This window comes from Stylophora pistillata, chromosome 2, assembly GCF_964205215.1.
Source record: "Stylophora pistillata chromosome 2, jaStyPist1.2, whole genome shotgun sequence".
Classification (NCBI taxonomy): Eukaryota; Metazoa; Cnidaria; class Anthozoa; order Scleractinia; family Pocilloporidae; genus Stylophora; species Stylophora pistillata.
The window spans coordinates 40,927,728-40,942,758 of NC_142520.1; the positions used below are offsets into that span (position 1 = coordinate 40,927,728).

Consider the following 15,031-nt stretch of genomic DNA (forward strand, 5'->3'; position numbering starts at 1 on the left):
ATCGTTATCTCGTTAGCTCTTCTGTCAATGATGCAGTGTTTTCATATATTTTTCACGATGTGGAAAGAACTTAAACATTTCTCCTGCAAGACAGAGACTGCTGGAAAATCATGAATGCAGTAAACCAAACAAGCCGCTATGGCGCTAATTGAGGGTTCTACAGTTGTAATTTATTCATCGCAGCTCTCTAACTTTGACTATATCAAGAACTGAACAAGTGATACTCGGCCTCTGTAGAAGTGTTCAGGCATCCTTTTAACATGTCTATATTGTACCTCAGTATATATATTTTGAGCACAAGCAGAAGGCAAAGTTACCTCCAGCCCCCATGGCTAGAGGTAAATGCAATTCATTTTCATCAAATCAATTTCCCATTCATCCCACTGGGTTTTCGTATCACGAGGTTGCACGAGGTTAGTCTGAGGGGTGTGAATTATACTTCTATTTTTAATAGATCTGCGTTTTAGTTGTCAATTCATGGAACGGCATTAAAACACTCAGGCTCACAGTTTTAACCGAACGCCCACATTTGCGTGTTAAAATTTATTTAAACAGAATGTATCACCGACGGCTAATACCGCATAAATCAAGTTTGTGGTTCACTCCGCTATATAATTTGTAATGATATAGGATATATAGTAATGATATATGATATATAGTTTAATGATATTACAATATTACAAAAAATATGCACTGCCCGCAGTTAGCAAAGGCTAGTCGAGGCGGGTAGTGTTTAATACGTATATTATAAAATATGAAATAAAAAGATTTACAAAGCAAGAGATTCAAAATTCTGGACAAATTACAACTACATTAATACATTTAAGAGGCAATGTCTGAGAAAAGCGGACAAAATCTGAAAAAGCTGAAAGATCGGGGTCAGCCAAATTATTCCATACTAACATTATAGATAGGTTAGGTGGACTTACGGATAAATATACTAAAGTTTGCTCGGCAAGTGTTCTGGTATAGGAGATACGAGATCCACTCCCCATCAACCCCTCAGGTGCTAGTTTTTCGGGTGAATTTGACCCAAATTCGACGGCCAGCAAAAACTTTCAAATTTAGCGGATGAAGTTCGTGTTTTGAACCTGATATGAATGGACACAGAACTTTGTGTTAAAAGCCAGAAATGTCTGAAATAAGCACAAGTCAGTTTACACCACTTAGTTTTGAAATACCAATAGTTCGTATCTGCTGATGAGCAAGAAATTAGCCATTTTCGACTTCCCGTAGAACACACAACTAAGACTTCATCAAAAATCGGATTCCAAAACCAAACACTCTTACCTTCCCTCTATCACAAACAGCAATAGTCTTTTTGGGCCATTCAAACAGCAAGATGCTACATCACCTCCATTTCTCCTACCACTCGATGTCATATAATTAAAGCACGTCACGACGCGAGCAAAGTGCTGTTTAAGCCGTTCTTGGATTCTTCATTGGATTTCTCCACAGTTATAAATATATAGTTGACTAAAGTAGTCCCAAGAAGTTCAGAACTCCTCTTTGGCAAATTTAACTGTACAAAAATTTAAAAAGAAATACGAACTACATTTAAAAAGAACGACGCCCTCTTGAGTTGGTTTACTCGCGAGGAACTGGGACCTACTCATGTTTTCTTCAGGTAGGGAGAGTCCTATGGCCTTCGCATTGTTGCCAGAAACGTCTGTTTGTCGCGATAAACAGCTCAAAATCTGAACAAATAATGACATAAACGAATAACGCTTAAAATAGAGCCAACAGGACTGCACAATAGCGTGAACAAATATTTACTCATCTGATGTTTTTTTTTCGAGCGCGCAGCTTCTGATGCACACTTCCACCGTCAAGAAATCCGAGGTCTCGCCTCGATAACTCTTACACTTCTTTCACCTGAGCTATCCAACTCCCGAATTCTTCATAAGTCGATGCAGCACGCTAAAGCATGAATAACTGAAATTGTTGATTTAATAACAAAAACAGCAATGCCTATAAGGAAGTTCCGTTTAGTAGCTTCGAAAGAAGTACCGTTGTTTGACAGTTATACTACATGACACTTGTAAAACAAATCTCTGTACAGTATAGTTATTACTGACTCAATTACCTCTTCCTCGGTTAATCCCTCTACTCGACACGCTTTCCTCTGCATCATTTAGGAAAGCCTAAATAAGATCTCTACCTTTACCGCAAAGCAATCAAATAAGTATGATCCATTCAGTGTCATGGTCTTGTTCTACCCATAAAATGAACTGAATAAAACTAAAGATAACTAATGGAAAATGTGCGCTTGATATTTAGAAAAGATACTTTCCTGTGCAGATCCTCTTCGGTTTCGAATTTCCTTTATCCTACAGATAACTGCCTTTTCTTTTTGAGGGGGCTCCTAGTCTTTTGTTTACTTATTTGAACTTTCCCAGTTCCGTTGGTCTGTCAATGAACACATGTCGTGAAACGAAATATTTAAGTAGGAGCCCTCACTGAATATTTCATTTGCTTTTTCAAAAGCGATGAACTTGATCCCGGCTTGTCATGTACAACAGAGGTCTCTTAGGATTACGCACGCTTTTGTTATATATGCTGCTAATGAAAGCTTACTCAACAAATTAAACTGAAAATTAGTTTTGTTTGTATTATCCCCGATTTTTGATTTGAGTTGTTTTCTCTTGCTCGTGCTAAGTAAGCATCCTGTTTCTTAACCGAAACCTTAGGTCATTCCTTAAAACAGCTACAAGTTTGTACCAAATCTTCGACTGGCTTCAGATAAGAGTCCTTTCGACCAGCAGGCCCCTCGATTTCTATTCCAATGAGAGCGCAAATTTCTTTTAGCTGTGCAACCTTAGATTTTGATTTTAGCATGCCACGCTTTGTAAGGCCACAGATGTCATGGCCATTGTATTCAATTGGATGCTTCAAGTTGACCTCTTCGTTCACCGCTGTCTGCAGTTCTTGCAGCTGTCTTTCTGTTTCCCACGCCTGAAGGTCTTCCTCACTGATGACTTCATCTTGCTCAACAAGTGGTTCTCCGGTGCTTTTTGCTGACGTTGCGTTGCTGCAAGTCGTGAGAAATAACTGGCAATTTGCTTGGTTGTTCGCCATTCTTCTGGAGCAAAACAAAGCTTACCACTCTCGTCCCTATCAACTCTTATTTCCCTTGCCACCGTAGCTGGATCTTCTTTGTTTCCTATTGGTAACATACTCAAGTAACTGAATCACATTTGATACCCTACTGAAAAAGTTTTAAGTTTCTTAAATGTTTAATTTAAAGATTTTAAAAAAGTAATTTTATAGTTCCACGTCTGCGTAGATTGTTCTGAACAATTGAGATCAATAGACAAATTTCGATATAATAAAATTCAGCCTTAGATAGTAGACATCAGCTCGAGGCTCTGGGGAATAACAACAGCGTTTGTGGAGTTTATCCCCCGGAGCCTCGTGCTAAAGTCAGTTTTTTTCGGCTTAATTTTAAAATGTCAAAATTGGGCTATTGTACTGATTTTCTGACATGAACATCAAACAAACAATCCAGTGAAACATTAGATGACATGAATTACAAACTCACGTCCACTACAGGTGAAAACAAAGGAGAAACTAACCTCTACATGCACTTAGGAATATACTTGTGAAAAGAGGTCAAGAGATGGAATTCTTGACGTCTGTGCGTTTACAAGATCTAAATTCAGAGAGGTTTCAATCGATAGGTGGTTCTTTCCTTACGTCATCGCCGCCATGCTGGTAGGCGGAGAACAATAGATCTCTCATAAACTCGTTTTGTTCACCCACCAGCATTTGCTCGTTTCATCATTGTTATCTCTGTCTGGTGATTGCCTGGAAACCACCTATAGCCACCACTCTGATAGGTATAGCAAAGGTTAGTGTTCTTCGTCATGCTGAATTCAGGAAGTAGGACGAATCTTTTTATCAACGGTTAAGATCACTACTTGATCTTTGAAGTATATCTTACCTTTTGTCACCCCTCTATTAAACTTTTCCACCAGAAACTTCTTCACATTTTCGGTTGCTCTCTGGCCCTTTCGTTGCCGTTTTAGAGCCCAACCCTGTTGCGGTGCTTCTCGTGTTGACATCGAATGGCTACCTGCTCGTGCGTGCCCCGTTTGTCCAACGTGCGTTGACTGTATTCCCGTGATCTTTTTTGCCCATTCTTTTCGCGCTGAATCGTAAACAGTCTCACGCTCCGTCACCCTCACATGTCGCCTAGTATCCATGTGGCCTTGAAGATCCTTCTGGGTTCGAAAGGTGGCCACACAACCTTCTTCTTGACACATAAAAAGGTCTTGCAAATTAGTATGTTTTGCCTTTACCATCAGCAGCCCTGGCTTTGACAGTAAGGGGCGAGACGTAAGAGGCAAATGATATGAAGACCTGTTGGACCCTGCAGCGATCGACCTACTTAATTGTATGGAAACATCTGACCTTCACCAACACCGTAGGCTTTCCAAGCCTTAATTCCAGAGGAAAGAAACTCAAAGTTGAACAGAGCGCTAATCCCTTTCCATTCTTCCGGCCTCGCTGCCTTTGCTACATCTACTTCTGCAACTGTTATTCTGCATCCAGGACACCACCATAAGATTCCAATGCCTCCTTCATGTCAACGACCGTGACAACATTGTGCTTTTCGTTTACCCATCTCTGTATGTGACCTTTCATTGCTTGATCTAAGACCGTACATTTTACTTGATGGTATGCTTCATTGACACCTTTCTGAGTTTCAGGACTTTGCATCTTAGGGTAACGTTTAAATGATTTCAATCTTTTGGGGAACGTTCCATTCTCAGCGTGTTTTTTTATATTCCTTCAACACATTTTCCTGATACTTTACGCGAGTATGCACAGCATGCATTTTTTTTCGATAAGACTTTATGAACCGCGGAAAGATCCTGAGTAATCGCCATCGTCCGCACTCTGCGTGAGCAGGTAAGAACTGAGTGTGGAGGTAGACACTTAGAGTTTTATTATATTGTCTACATCCTTCTCCGTTATGTCTAACAAACTTTAAAAGAACGCGCACTTTGAAATATTAATTATAATAATTCAAAGTGCGCGCCGATATAGCACAAAATGTTTATTTTTCTTATATACGAAACGGAACTGTCCATCTCGTTCATGTGGGATCGCATATTTTCTATTCTTCTTCCTCCTCCTTCTCTTTCCTCCTCCTCTTTCCTCCTCCTCTTTCCTCATCCTCTTCTTTCCTCCTCCTCTTTCCCCCTCCTCTTTCCTCCTCTTTCCTCCTCCTCCTCCTCCTCCCCCTCCTTCCTCCTCCTCTTTCCTCCTTTTTAATCCTCCTCCTCCTTTCCCTCCTTCCTCCTCCTCATTCCTCCTCCTTATTCCTCCTCCTTATTCCTCCTCCTCATTCCTCCTCCTCACTCCTCCTCCTCCTCATTCCTCCTCCTTATTCCTCCTCCTCATTCCTCCTCCTCCTTATTCCTCCTCCTCTTTCCTCCTCCTCCTTATTCCTCCTCCCCTTTCTTCAAGCAATATAATTTATTCTTCACATTTACTCACTCGTTCTAGTAATTTTATTCCTCAACTTTACTCAGTTCTTGGGACTCATATACACTCGCGATAAGACATTACCACTAACAAATGTGACAGTTTAAAACCGTTTATTACAGTGATACTAGATCACTCTATGTACGTACACTCTTCCTTCTCTTCCTCTTTCCTGCTCCTGCGCGTGCGTCCGGAATGCAGTCGCGAAGCGGCCGTGGCAATGTTTCCACGTTTTAGTCATATTTCGTCCCATGTAAAGCAAGTCCATATCATATGAGCTAAATAAGTCTTTGGATTATGCTCCTTGTAATTCTTCCAATCGCTTTATCACATATAGATGTCAAGGTTTTGTGTAAAACGTGCTTGTATATAGGTACTTGCTATGTTGCCTCTCTTTTACCGCTTTTATTTTGTGTTTAAACGGAGTATCCAGGAACGGTTTGATTGTATTTATCTTCTCTTCGACTTCTATGTAGGGATGAATTTTAGTGAGATACACCACTTGTCTGATTGGATGAAATCGAACTTTCTTAATCATCACTTTGATCCCATGTATGATCATATCATTCCGACTCATAGCCACTCTTATACACCCATTACTAGATTTCCATTGGTCTATCATTGATTGACACAAGTCATAACTCGGAAACAATTTGGACAGACAGGTCATTGACTTTGATCCGAAAAAATGTGAGGATGCTATTACTTGATTAAAATTTGATGGACAGATAATAATGAGACTACCTAGGTTACAACGCCTGCTGGCATGTCGTATTTTCCCCCGGTTTGTCTGCTCTATGGTACATTTCTCCCGAGAAATGGGAATGTTCATGAGCATGGTGCTGCGTTTTTGAAAACCCTTTTCGTTCGATTTCTTTCTGATAATTTTTTTTAAACGGGAGATTTAATTATTTCTCTTCGAATCATTGTCATTGAATTGCGTCGATGTATCCGTTGTTTTTTTCTTCACCTGCAGAATTTTGTATAGAATTTAAAACACTTTCGTCACACTCACGCGTTACAGTTTATTTTTAACTAAAGTCAAAATTTTTATTGAGAAAAAGCTATCGCATGTTCATACCTCGAACGGATCATTGTTCATTTTCAGAGAATTTTGAATACTCATGAACTGAGTGATCACCATCCGGACTATTTTCATTACATTGGAGTAGGATGAATTATTCATATCCCATCATAAGGTTTAGGCGAAAACAAACCTCTTTTATTGTCGAATTTTTTTTACACGATACGAATGCTAATGACATTTTGAAATCACTTTTACCATTGGAAGTATGAGTCGCCATCTTGCGTTTTATTGTTTCCATTGTTTGTCTCACTCTGATGTTTGACTGTTAGGGATTTTATTTTGATTTTAAAATAGAAATAAGTGGGTTAGGGAATTGGGCTTAGGGTGAGAGTTAGGGGTGTGGTCGTGTGAGTGACGAGGTTCGAATCCTGGTCACGTCAATTTTTTTCCTTTGTTTTAAATGAACGTTTTTTGAATATTCATTTTATCTTGAAATCATTTTTCCTAAGGGAGGATTAAACACCATCTCAGGTTTCATTATTTTTATTGTTTTACACCATCTTAGATGAACTTTATTTTTTCAAATTACGAAAAAAACACGCTCCTATAACCTACGCAATTTAACCCTAAACCAGGATTTATTCAACGCCTTTAATTTGTGTTTCCTTCCTACATCTCTCATACATTTCATTCTAATTTTCAAGTGTGGATACTCTATTTTCCCAGAACCGGTATGGGTAGATGCGTGACACTGTGTATCATTCATAAGAAACACTCATATTTCGTCTATCCACTTTGGTTTCTACAGTGCTCTTATTCTTTTTAAATTGTCCTGCCAAATCGCTTCTCTCTCTATTTCTTCTTCTTCGTTTAGTACACACCATTCGCATTGACCGCAAGCACATGAGAAATCGTAGAAGTCAGACATTATAATACTGACCAAGAGTTTATAGCGACAAGGTCTACCCGAACACTTTGACAGCTTGTCAATCCCTGTGTCTTACGATCGTACATCTCTTACAGATTGAGCAGTGCGTTATAATGCTCGTAAGATTCCTCCCCCTCCTGACTTTCTCACGTCACTAATTTGGTGCGATAACCGTTTTTTTTGTCGTCGTCTAAAGAACTCTTTTTTAACACACCTGGGCAAAGACATGAAAGAAAACCCTCAATGGGAAGGAGCCATATTAGATTAATTATTAGCCGTAGTTAAAGAAAAAAACCGCTACACATAATCTCGGCGTCATGCGCAACCAAGTGACTACCTACATCAAGGAAATTGAAACCTACGACCAAGAAGTGGGAGAAAAAATACATTTAATCGGTTATACTGTCAACTGATGCCTTCATTTTTGGTCTATGTCACTTATTCTCAAGTTCTTCGCTCTAAAGACCTTGTATGACAACGTGTTGTGTGACAAATAACGGTCTTTTGTGAGATATGCAAAAATCTTGCGTCTTAATAATAATAATAATACTTTACATTTCTAGAGCGCTAAAATTATAAAATATTCTAAAGCGCTTTACAACATATTAACTACAAATATTAAAATGATAAACGACAAAATATCAAAACAAACTGTAAGCCAGCTTGAATAGATGTGTCTTAAGCTTTGACTTAAAAATCGTTACATTTGGACTGTTTCGAATTTCAAGCGGCAGTTCGTTCCACAGAAAAGGTCCAGAACGGGCAAAGGCACGATCACCAAAGGTCTTAAAGTTAGTTCTTGGGACCATAAGGAGACCCTGATCGCAGGAACGTAGCTGATGACCCTTGACACTGTGTAGCTGCAGATATTCTTTTATGTATAGTGGGCCTTGGTTATTTAAAGCTTTATAAATTAAAAGTAACAACTTAAAATGGACGCGATAAGCCACAGGAAGCCAGTGAAGATTATATAAGGCGGACGAGATGTGGTGAAACTTGGGAATCCTAAAAATTAGTCGAGCAGCGGCGTTGAGCACCTTCTGAAGACGCTCTGTCTGGTACTTGGGTACGCCAAATAAAAGGGAGTTGCAATAGTCTAAATGCGAAGTCACAAATGCGTGAACAAGAGTCTTCGTGGACTCAGGACTGAGGAATTTCCTAATTTGGCGAATTTTATACAATCCATGAAAAGCTTTGCTGCAGATCTTACCAATGTGAATGGACATGGACATATTGGAGTCAAACCAGGAACCCAGGTTTCGAACACAGTTGAGAGGCTGAATGGTAGAATTACCGACTGTGATGGAATCAATTGCGATTTTTGATAATTGATGGCGGGAACCAACAACTAAGAATTCGGTTTTAGAATCGTTAATTAACAGGCGGTTATAAATCAACCATGAGCGGACATCCGAAATGCAGGCTTCAAGAGCAGCTATGGCGTGGTCTTGCGAAGATATGTCATTGGGTCTAAACGACAGATAAAGTTGTGTATCATCGGCATATCCGTGAGCAGAGGGGAGATGGTTAGCGATCACGTGATATAGTCGAGATATGTATAATATGAATAAAATAGGACCCATACAGCTGCCTTGTGGGACACCGCAGTTCAAATGAAAATCATCTGATGTTCGATCGTTTATGAGAACACGTTGTTTTCGGCCAGACAGATAAGACGCAAACCATTTATGGGCAGAGCCAATGATTCCAAAATCGCTTTCAAGAACATTAAGGAGAATCTGATGATCGATTGTATCAAAAGCAGCGCTTAGATCCAGTAGCACAAGAAGCGTAATTTCCTGATGGTCCATTGACATAAGAATATCACTTTGAACCTTAAGCAGGGCAGTTTCGGTAGAGTGAAATCTTCGAAACCCTGATTGTAACTTCGGCAGAGGAGCATTGTATTCACAGTGCTTAAACAATTGAGAAAGAACCGCCTTTTCGACGATCTTGGAGATGAATGTTAGATTGCTTACCGGACGGAAGTTTTTATAAGTTAACTCTAGACCCGGTTTCTTTAATAGAGGTTTCACGATTGCAGTTTTCCAATCATCGGGAACATAGGCGTGGCGAATAGACAAATTTACCATGCGAGTAATGGAGGGCGCAAGGACGTCAAGACAAGACTTCACAAGCCATGTAGGGATTGGATCCAGGGAGCATGAGGCATTAGACGATGTACTGATTATATTGCAAACATCTTCCACTGATAACGGCGAAAAACTGTCAAGTTCTGCAGCTGGAGCAGCAGTATCAGAATAAGGAGGATTTACTCCAATATCACTGATGGAATCTTTGATGAGTTCAATTTTTTTAACGAAGAATTCCCCAAATTTATTCGCAAGTAGAGCTGGGTCATCATGAGGTGGTAGATCATTAACATTAGGGCCCTTACAAAGGAATGAAACCAATTTGAACAACTTCCGGGAGTCACCAGCGCACTGACCAATTAAATCTGAGTAATAAGAAACTCGAGTAGACTTGAGAAGAGCAGAATATCTATTACAGATTTTACGATAAGCAAGCCAATCTGAAGAAAGACCACTTTTAAGAGCTTTCCGCTCAGCCTTGCGACGATTACGTTTAAACTGGAGAACATCAGCGTTAAACCAAGGGATCTTTGCACGAGTAACAAGAGTTTTTGTCTTTATGGGAGCATGTTTATCCAGGATTTCTGTTAAAGTCGAGGAGTACTGCTTGGATAAATCGCCAAGGTTGCTCCAGTGTGTGTCACTGCAAAGTACAGACGAGGTGATGTCCGATTTAAATGCATCAATGTCGATGTTCTTTAACCTGCGATATGACACAGATTTGGTAGAGATTGATGAACTTGGGAAGCGAATAAAACACTCAACAAAAAAATGATCCGAGATGGGTAAGGTAACGTTAATGGGACCCAAAATTAAGTCACTGGTGGATCGAGTGATGATAAGGTCCAAAATATGCCCAGAAATATGCGTGGACATCGTTACGTGTTGTGAGAGGCTGAAGGTTTATTCTTGTTTACCAAACTTGCGCTTTAAACGACACTCATTTTTTAAACGTAAAAGTCATACGTCCTGAATAACCTGTACCACATGCGTGTGAAAACCTTTTGTGACTCTTATAAATACTTCTTCTACTCGCAGCCTTAGTTGGTTAGGAAACTAACCCGCGATACCCAAACGCGTAATATAGGGTCCATTCTCTTTTCCCAGTGTTGTGTGACAATAAACATTACGTATGCGAAAACAGTGTGTTGGAGTTAATCTCTCCGCCATCTTGGATTCTTTTGTTACCATTGTACTATTTTGTACCGTTATTTTTTAAAAATGTAACCCTAATCACGAACCTACGCGAAATCTAACCCTAAAACCCCTAACAACCCTAAAACCCTAAACCCTAACCCCTAAACACTAACCCTAAACCCCTCGTACACCTACGCTATATGAATAAACCCTACAAAACCACCCTCGCGCACCTACGCGGTATGAATAACTAATTAGACCCCACTCGGTCGAATCACTAGGACCCAGGCCGCGCGGAAGGTGCCAGACAGGCGCCGTAGACTACTAATTTTCATGGCTTTATCGCGAGATAAGTTTTGCTGAGTCCATTCATTCAAAAAATTTGCAATCAACATGATCCCGTGATAGAACAACTTATCGCGCGATAGAACAACTTATCGCGCGATAGAACAACTTTTTGCGGATAGAACAACTTATCGCGCGATAAACCACTTTATCGCGCGATAGAACAACTTATCGCGCGATAGAACAACTTTTCGCGGGATAAAATGATAAAATGGTAGCTGCTTTGATAGCTGTCAATGTGTGGTTAATAATTATTTAAGGTAGACTATTAATTTGTAATAGTCCCGGTATTCCGGGTATTCCGAGTATTCCGAGTATCCCGGATCCGGTTCCGAATTCCAGCATTCTATATTTTCCAAACTACCCGTTGACCCATAGAGTCTTTATCCGGTACCATAAAGACAAAAAGGAAACCGCAACAAGCTAAAAAAAAAATTGCAAATTTTCCCAATGGTTACAAATCAACGTACTATTTCTGACAAAACATGGTAAGTGCAAGAAATAACTTGTACCACATTAACTGTCAGCAGTAAATTTGCTTTACCCACAATGAATACGGTTCTGTCCTCGTGTACCGGTTCACAAGAGCCAATACAAAAGAGCAAACAATACACAATAGCTAACCGATAACTCCTAAACAAAGAAAGAACAATGGTAATTCCCTTGTGAACCGGTACACCAGGAAAGAACCATGAATACGAATAATTATGTAATGGTGTATTATGCAACCTGTTCAGTTGAGTGTAACCCCGCAGAGAAATCATATTGCGATATCGTTATCTCGGTAGCTTTTCGGTCAACGATGCGGTGTTTTCATATATTTTTCACGATGTGGTAAGAACTTAAAATTTCTCCTGCAAGACAGAGACTGCTGGAAAATCATGAATGCAGTAAACCAAACAAGCCGATATGGCGCTAATTGATTCTTTTGTGTGTAGAACGTTCTACAGTTGTAATTTATTCATTGCAGCTGTCTAACTTTAAAGGCTATATTCAGAAACAAATGATACTTGGCTTCTATAGAAGTGTTCAGGCATCCTTTTAACATGTTTATATTGTATCTCAGTCTATATATATTTTGAGCACAAGCAGAAGGCAAAGTTACCTCCAGCCACTATAGCTAGAGGCAAATGCAATTGAATTTCTCATTCATCCGACTGGGTTTTCGAATCAGGAGGTTATACCTCTATTTTTAATAGATTTGTGTTTTTGTTTCAATTCATGGGACGGCATTCAAACACTCAGGCTCACAGTTTGAGCTGAACACCCACATTTACGTGTTAACATTTATTTAAACAGAAAGTATCCCCGACGGCTAATACCGTGGTGATAATTACATAGCGGTTCACTCAGAAAAGCCCAACATTATGACAAATGCGTAATGTGATTTTATCTCGAGGCCCGTCATATATAGATTTAGGTGTGCCTTTGCATGGTGCAAGGAGCGTTGTCAATCACAGTTCTTAAGCCAATAAAATGAGGTCAGATCAAATAGCACCAAGGTATAGGCAAGGTCAGTTTCTCTCCTGGTCCTTCTCGCCTTCATTTTCATCGTGTTAACATTCGAACACAGATTTTCGGTACTGTAGAAGAATTTTCCTGCCCCCTTCCCATGCTCCGGCCTTCTCTTCAGGCTTTTGTTGCCTTTTTATACGTATTTGGCTCTTTGCCGATATTTAACCCCATCTTTGCTGAAGAGATTGCGTGATGTTTATTCTGTCAATGTTCTTGATGTCGGGTGAAATAAAATCGTCACTATTGTGGCCAATTTATCCCACATTAGCAGTTTTTATTTTTATCTCCCGTCAATCTCGTCAGCAAACTAGCGCGACGTCACGCGGAGCTTCGGTCCCGTTTTAGTAGAGATACGCGGGTTTCGTGATAAAGAATACTCTAGACTAATCTCGTGATAAAAGGCAGAAATCGAGTCGATAATTGAATTGGCATTTACAATTATTCGTAAAAACACTACAAAGAATACGCCAGTTTCAGACTTCGATCTACATCTACTGTTAATATTGTAAATGATATCGTGCATGACAAGAAGCTTTCATCGATGATTTCGTTAGGTTTGGATGTCCGCTTGAGGTTCTTGAGTGTTTCTTGCTCGATGATTTTCTGACAAATCACGAAAATGTAAATATTACAGGGCTGTAGCCAGATTTCAGGACAAGACGAGGCAAGTTTCGAGCGCTGAAGGCGCGAGCAGCTAGAGGGGTCTGGGGGCATGCCCCCAGAAAATTTTGAAATCTATAGGTTTAGAAATGCTCTTTTAAGGATTTTCCGTGGCATTTTTCTTCAGAAAAGTCAATCTTTAAGAAAAAAAAATTAAAAAAGGCCAAAATTAAGACGAGGCGATTGCCTCGTCTTGCCTCATGCTAGCTACGGCCCTGTATTATTTCACGTGATTGCACGTTTGACTCAAAGTTCTGCATTAGCGATAGATTACTTGCCTAACTAGTCAGAGGCCGAATGATTAGTTTTTCCCTCTCCTCAATACCACATTTTCTTCGAAGTGGCAGACAAATTTAGACTACGTTTGTAGGCAGACTGTTTGTATACCTGTTTGTATACCTTTGGTATACCTGCTACAACCTAACGGTATATTTACTGATCTTAGTAATCAACGCTCTTCCAGAGAAAAAGGCACCAAGTACGGTGGCCAATAATCCTAACAACACAACTGTTCCATCCAAGGCTATTTGAAGAAACGACAACCTTGACCATTTTAATTTTAGATGTAATAAACAAGGTCCCATGTACTCGAGGAATGGCAAAACGAGACTCCCCACGAACGCAGTCAGAAGGGCAAAGTGAGGAATTAGCACTGCTACCAAAAGTGCGAGAAACGCTGCCAAAAGTCGTGTTGTCGCAATCCAGAGAAAAGAAGGAATAAAACTTGCAACTGCATCCTTCAGTCTAGAATTATCCAAGGATTGAAGGACTGGATAGAGAATTAGAGCATAACTGAATATAACATACAAGATATACACCACAGTGACAATCGTGCGAGGGGCGCCAAGTGGAAAATTGTTTCCAATCACTTCATCTGTGCTTTGGGAAAAGGACAGAAAACCGCAGAGGGAAAACAATATTTTAAACATGGCTGCCAACGCGAGGGAAATCCCCAGTGCTGGTTCAAACTTAGAGCGATCCTCCATACTTTCTTCAACTGGAATCAATATCGAGTAGAGACAATAGCTATAAATAACTAAACTGATGCCGATAAGGACTCCTTCAGTATCCCAGAAAACCACGTCTTCAAATTTTACATCTAAGGGGTAGCTTACTGTGTACCATACCAACACTCCAGCCATGGTCACCAAGGAGGCTATACCCATTAAGCTCTGCCACGCCAGACATGTCAAATCCTTCAGAAACGTAGAGGGTAGAACTACAAGAGCAATGATCGAGGCCCACGTTGCTTCTGATAATCCTGCCACAGGGAGTGCGTGATTCAAGAGTGTTCCGCTTGAAATAAGATATGATACTGCCAAGATGGACAGATCAAAATTTTGGAAAGTATCGGCTATGATGCCACCGTAACGGGGCAAAAGAGCTTTGCCAAGATCGCTGTAAACGCTGCGAACTCTTTTCTTGATATCTCCTCCTGGCTGACCTTTGCAATCCGTTTCGGATTCTTTGGACTCTGCGGTTTCTTTGGACCCTGTTGTTTCTTCGTTCTCATCTTCGTACAGGCATTCGATCATGACCTTGCCTGTGTACCAATGAATTATGGCAAATAACGGAAAAGCGATTAAAGTGGCAATACCTCCTTTCATGACGGCGTACGGCAAAGCAGGAGTTCCTACTCCGGAAACAAAACTAGTTATATTCACAACAGCTTTCCACGTTGAACCTCTACTGCCCGTTGAAACTGATTCATTATGATTCCTTTATTTTCTGAGTGACTAGTGTTGTGCCCTCTTTCGCTCTCATCGAAGGACTTAAGAATTTCGTATTTGGGTGATATTTTTCCGGCGAAAGAACCCATATTGTTAGCTATGA

At 40.1% G+C, this 15,031-nt stretch overlaps 1 protein-coding gene and 1 pseudogene across 1 annotated transcript; both read right to left on the bottom strand.

Moving 5' to 3' along the window:
• Positions 1–2,804: 2,804 nt before the first annotated feature.
• LOC148739518 (uncharacterized) lies at positions 2,805–4,408 on the bottom strand (annotated as a pseudogene).
• A 7,887-nt stretch (positions 4,409–12,295) lies between these two features.
• On the bottom strand, positions 12,296–15,031 carry LOC111344978 (vesicular inhibitory amino acid transporter-like). The gene has a single exon (XM_088747327.1). The coding sequence runs from the start codon at positions 14,803–14,805 to the stop codon at positions 13,612–13,614; it is 1,194 nt and encodes a 397-aa protein (XP_088603453.1). The 5' UTR covers positions 14,806–15,031; the 3' UTR covers positions 12,296–13,611.

Coding starts and splice junctions, on each gene's coding strand:
- LOC111344978 (XM_088747327.1), bottom strand. CDS start 14,805: ATGAAAGGAGGTATTGCCACTTTAATCGCTTTTCCGTTATTTGCCATA.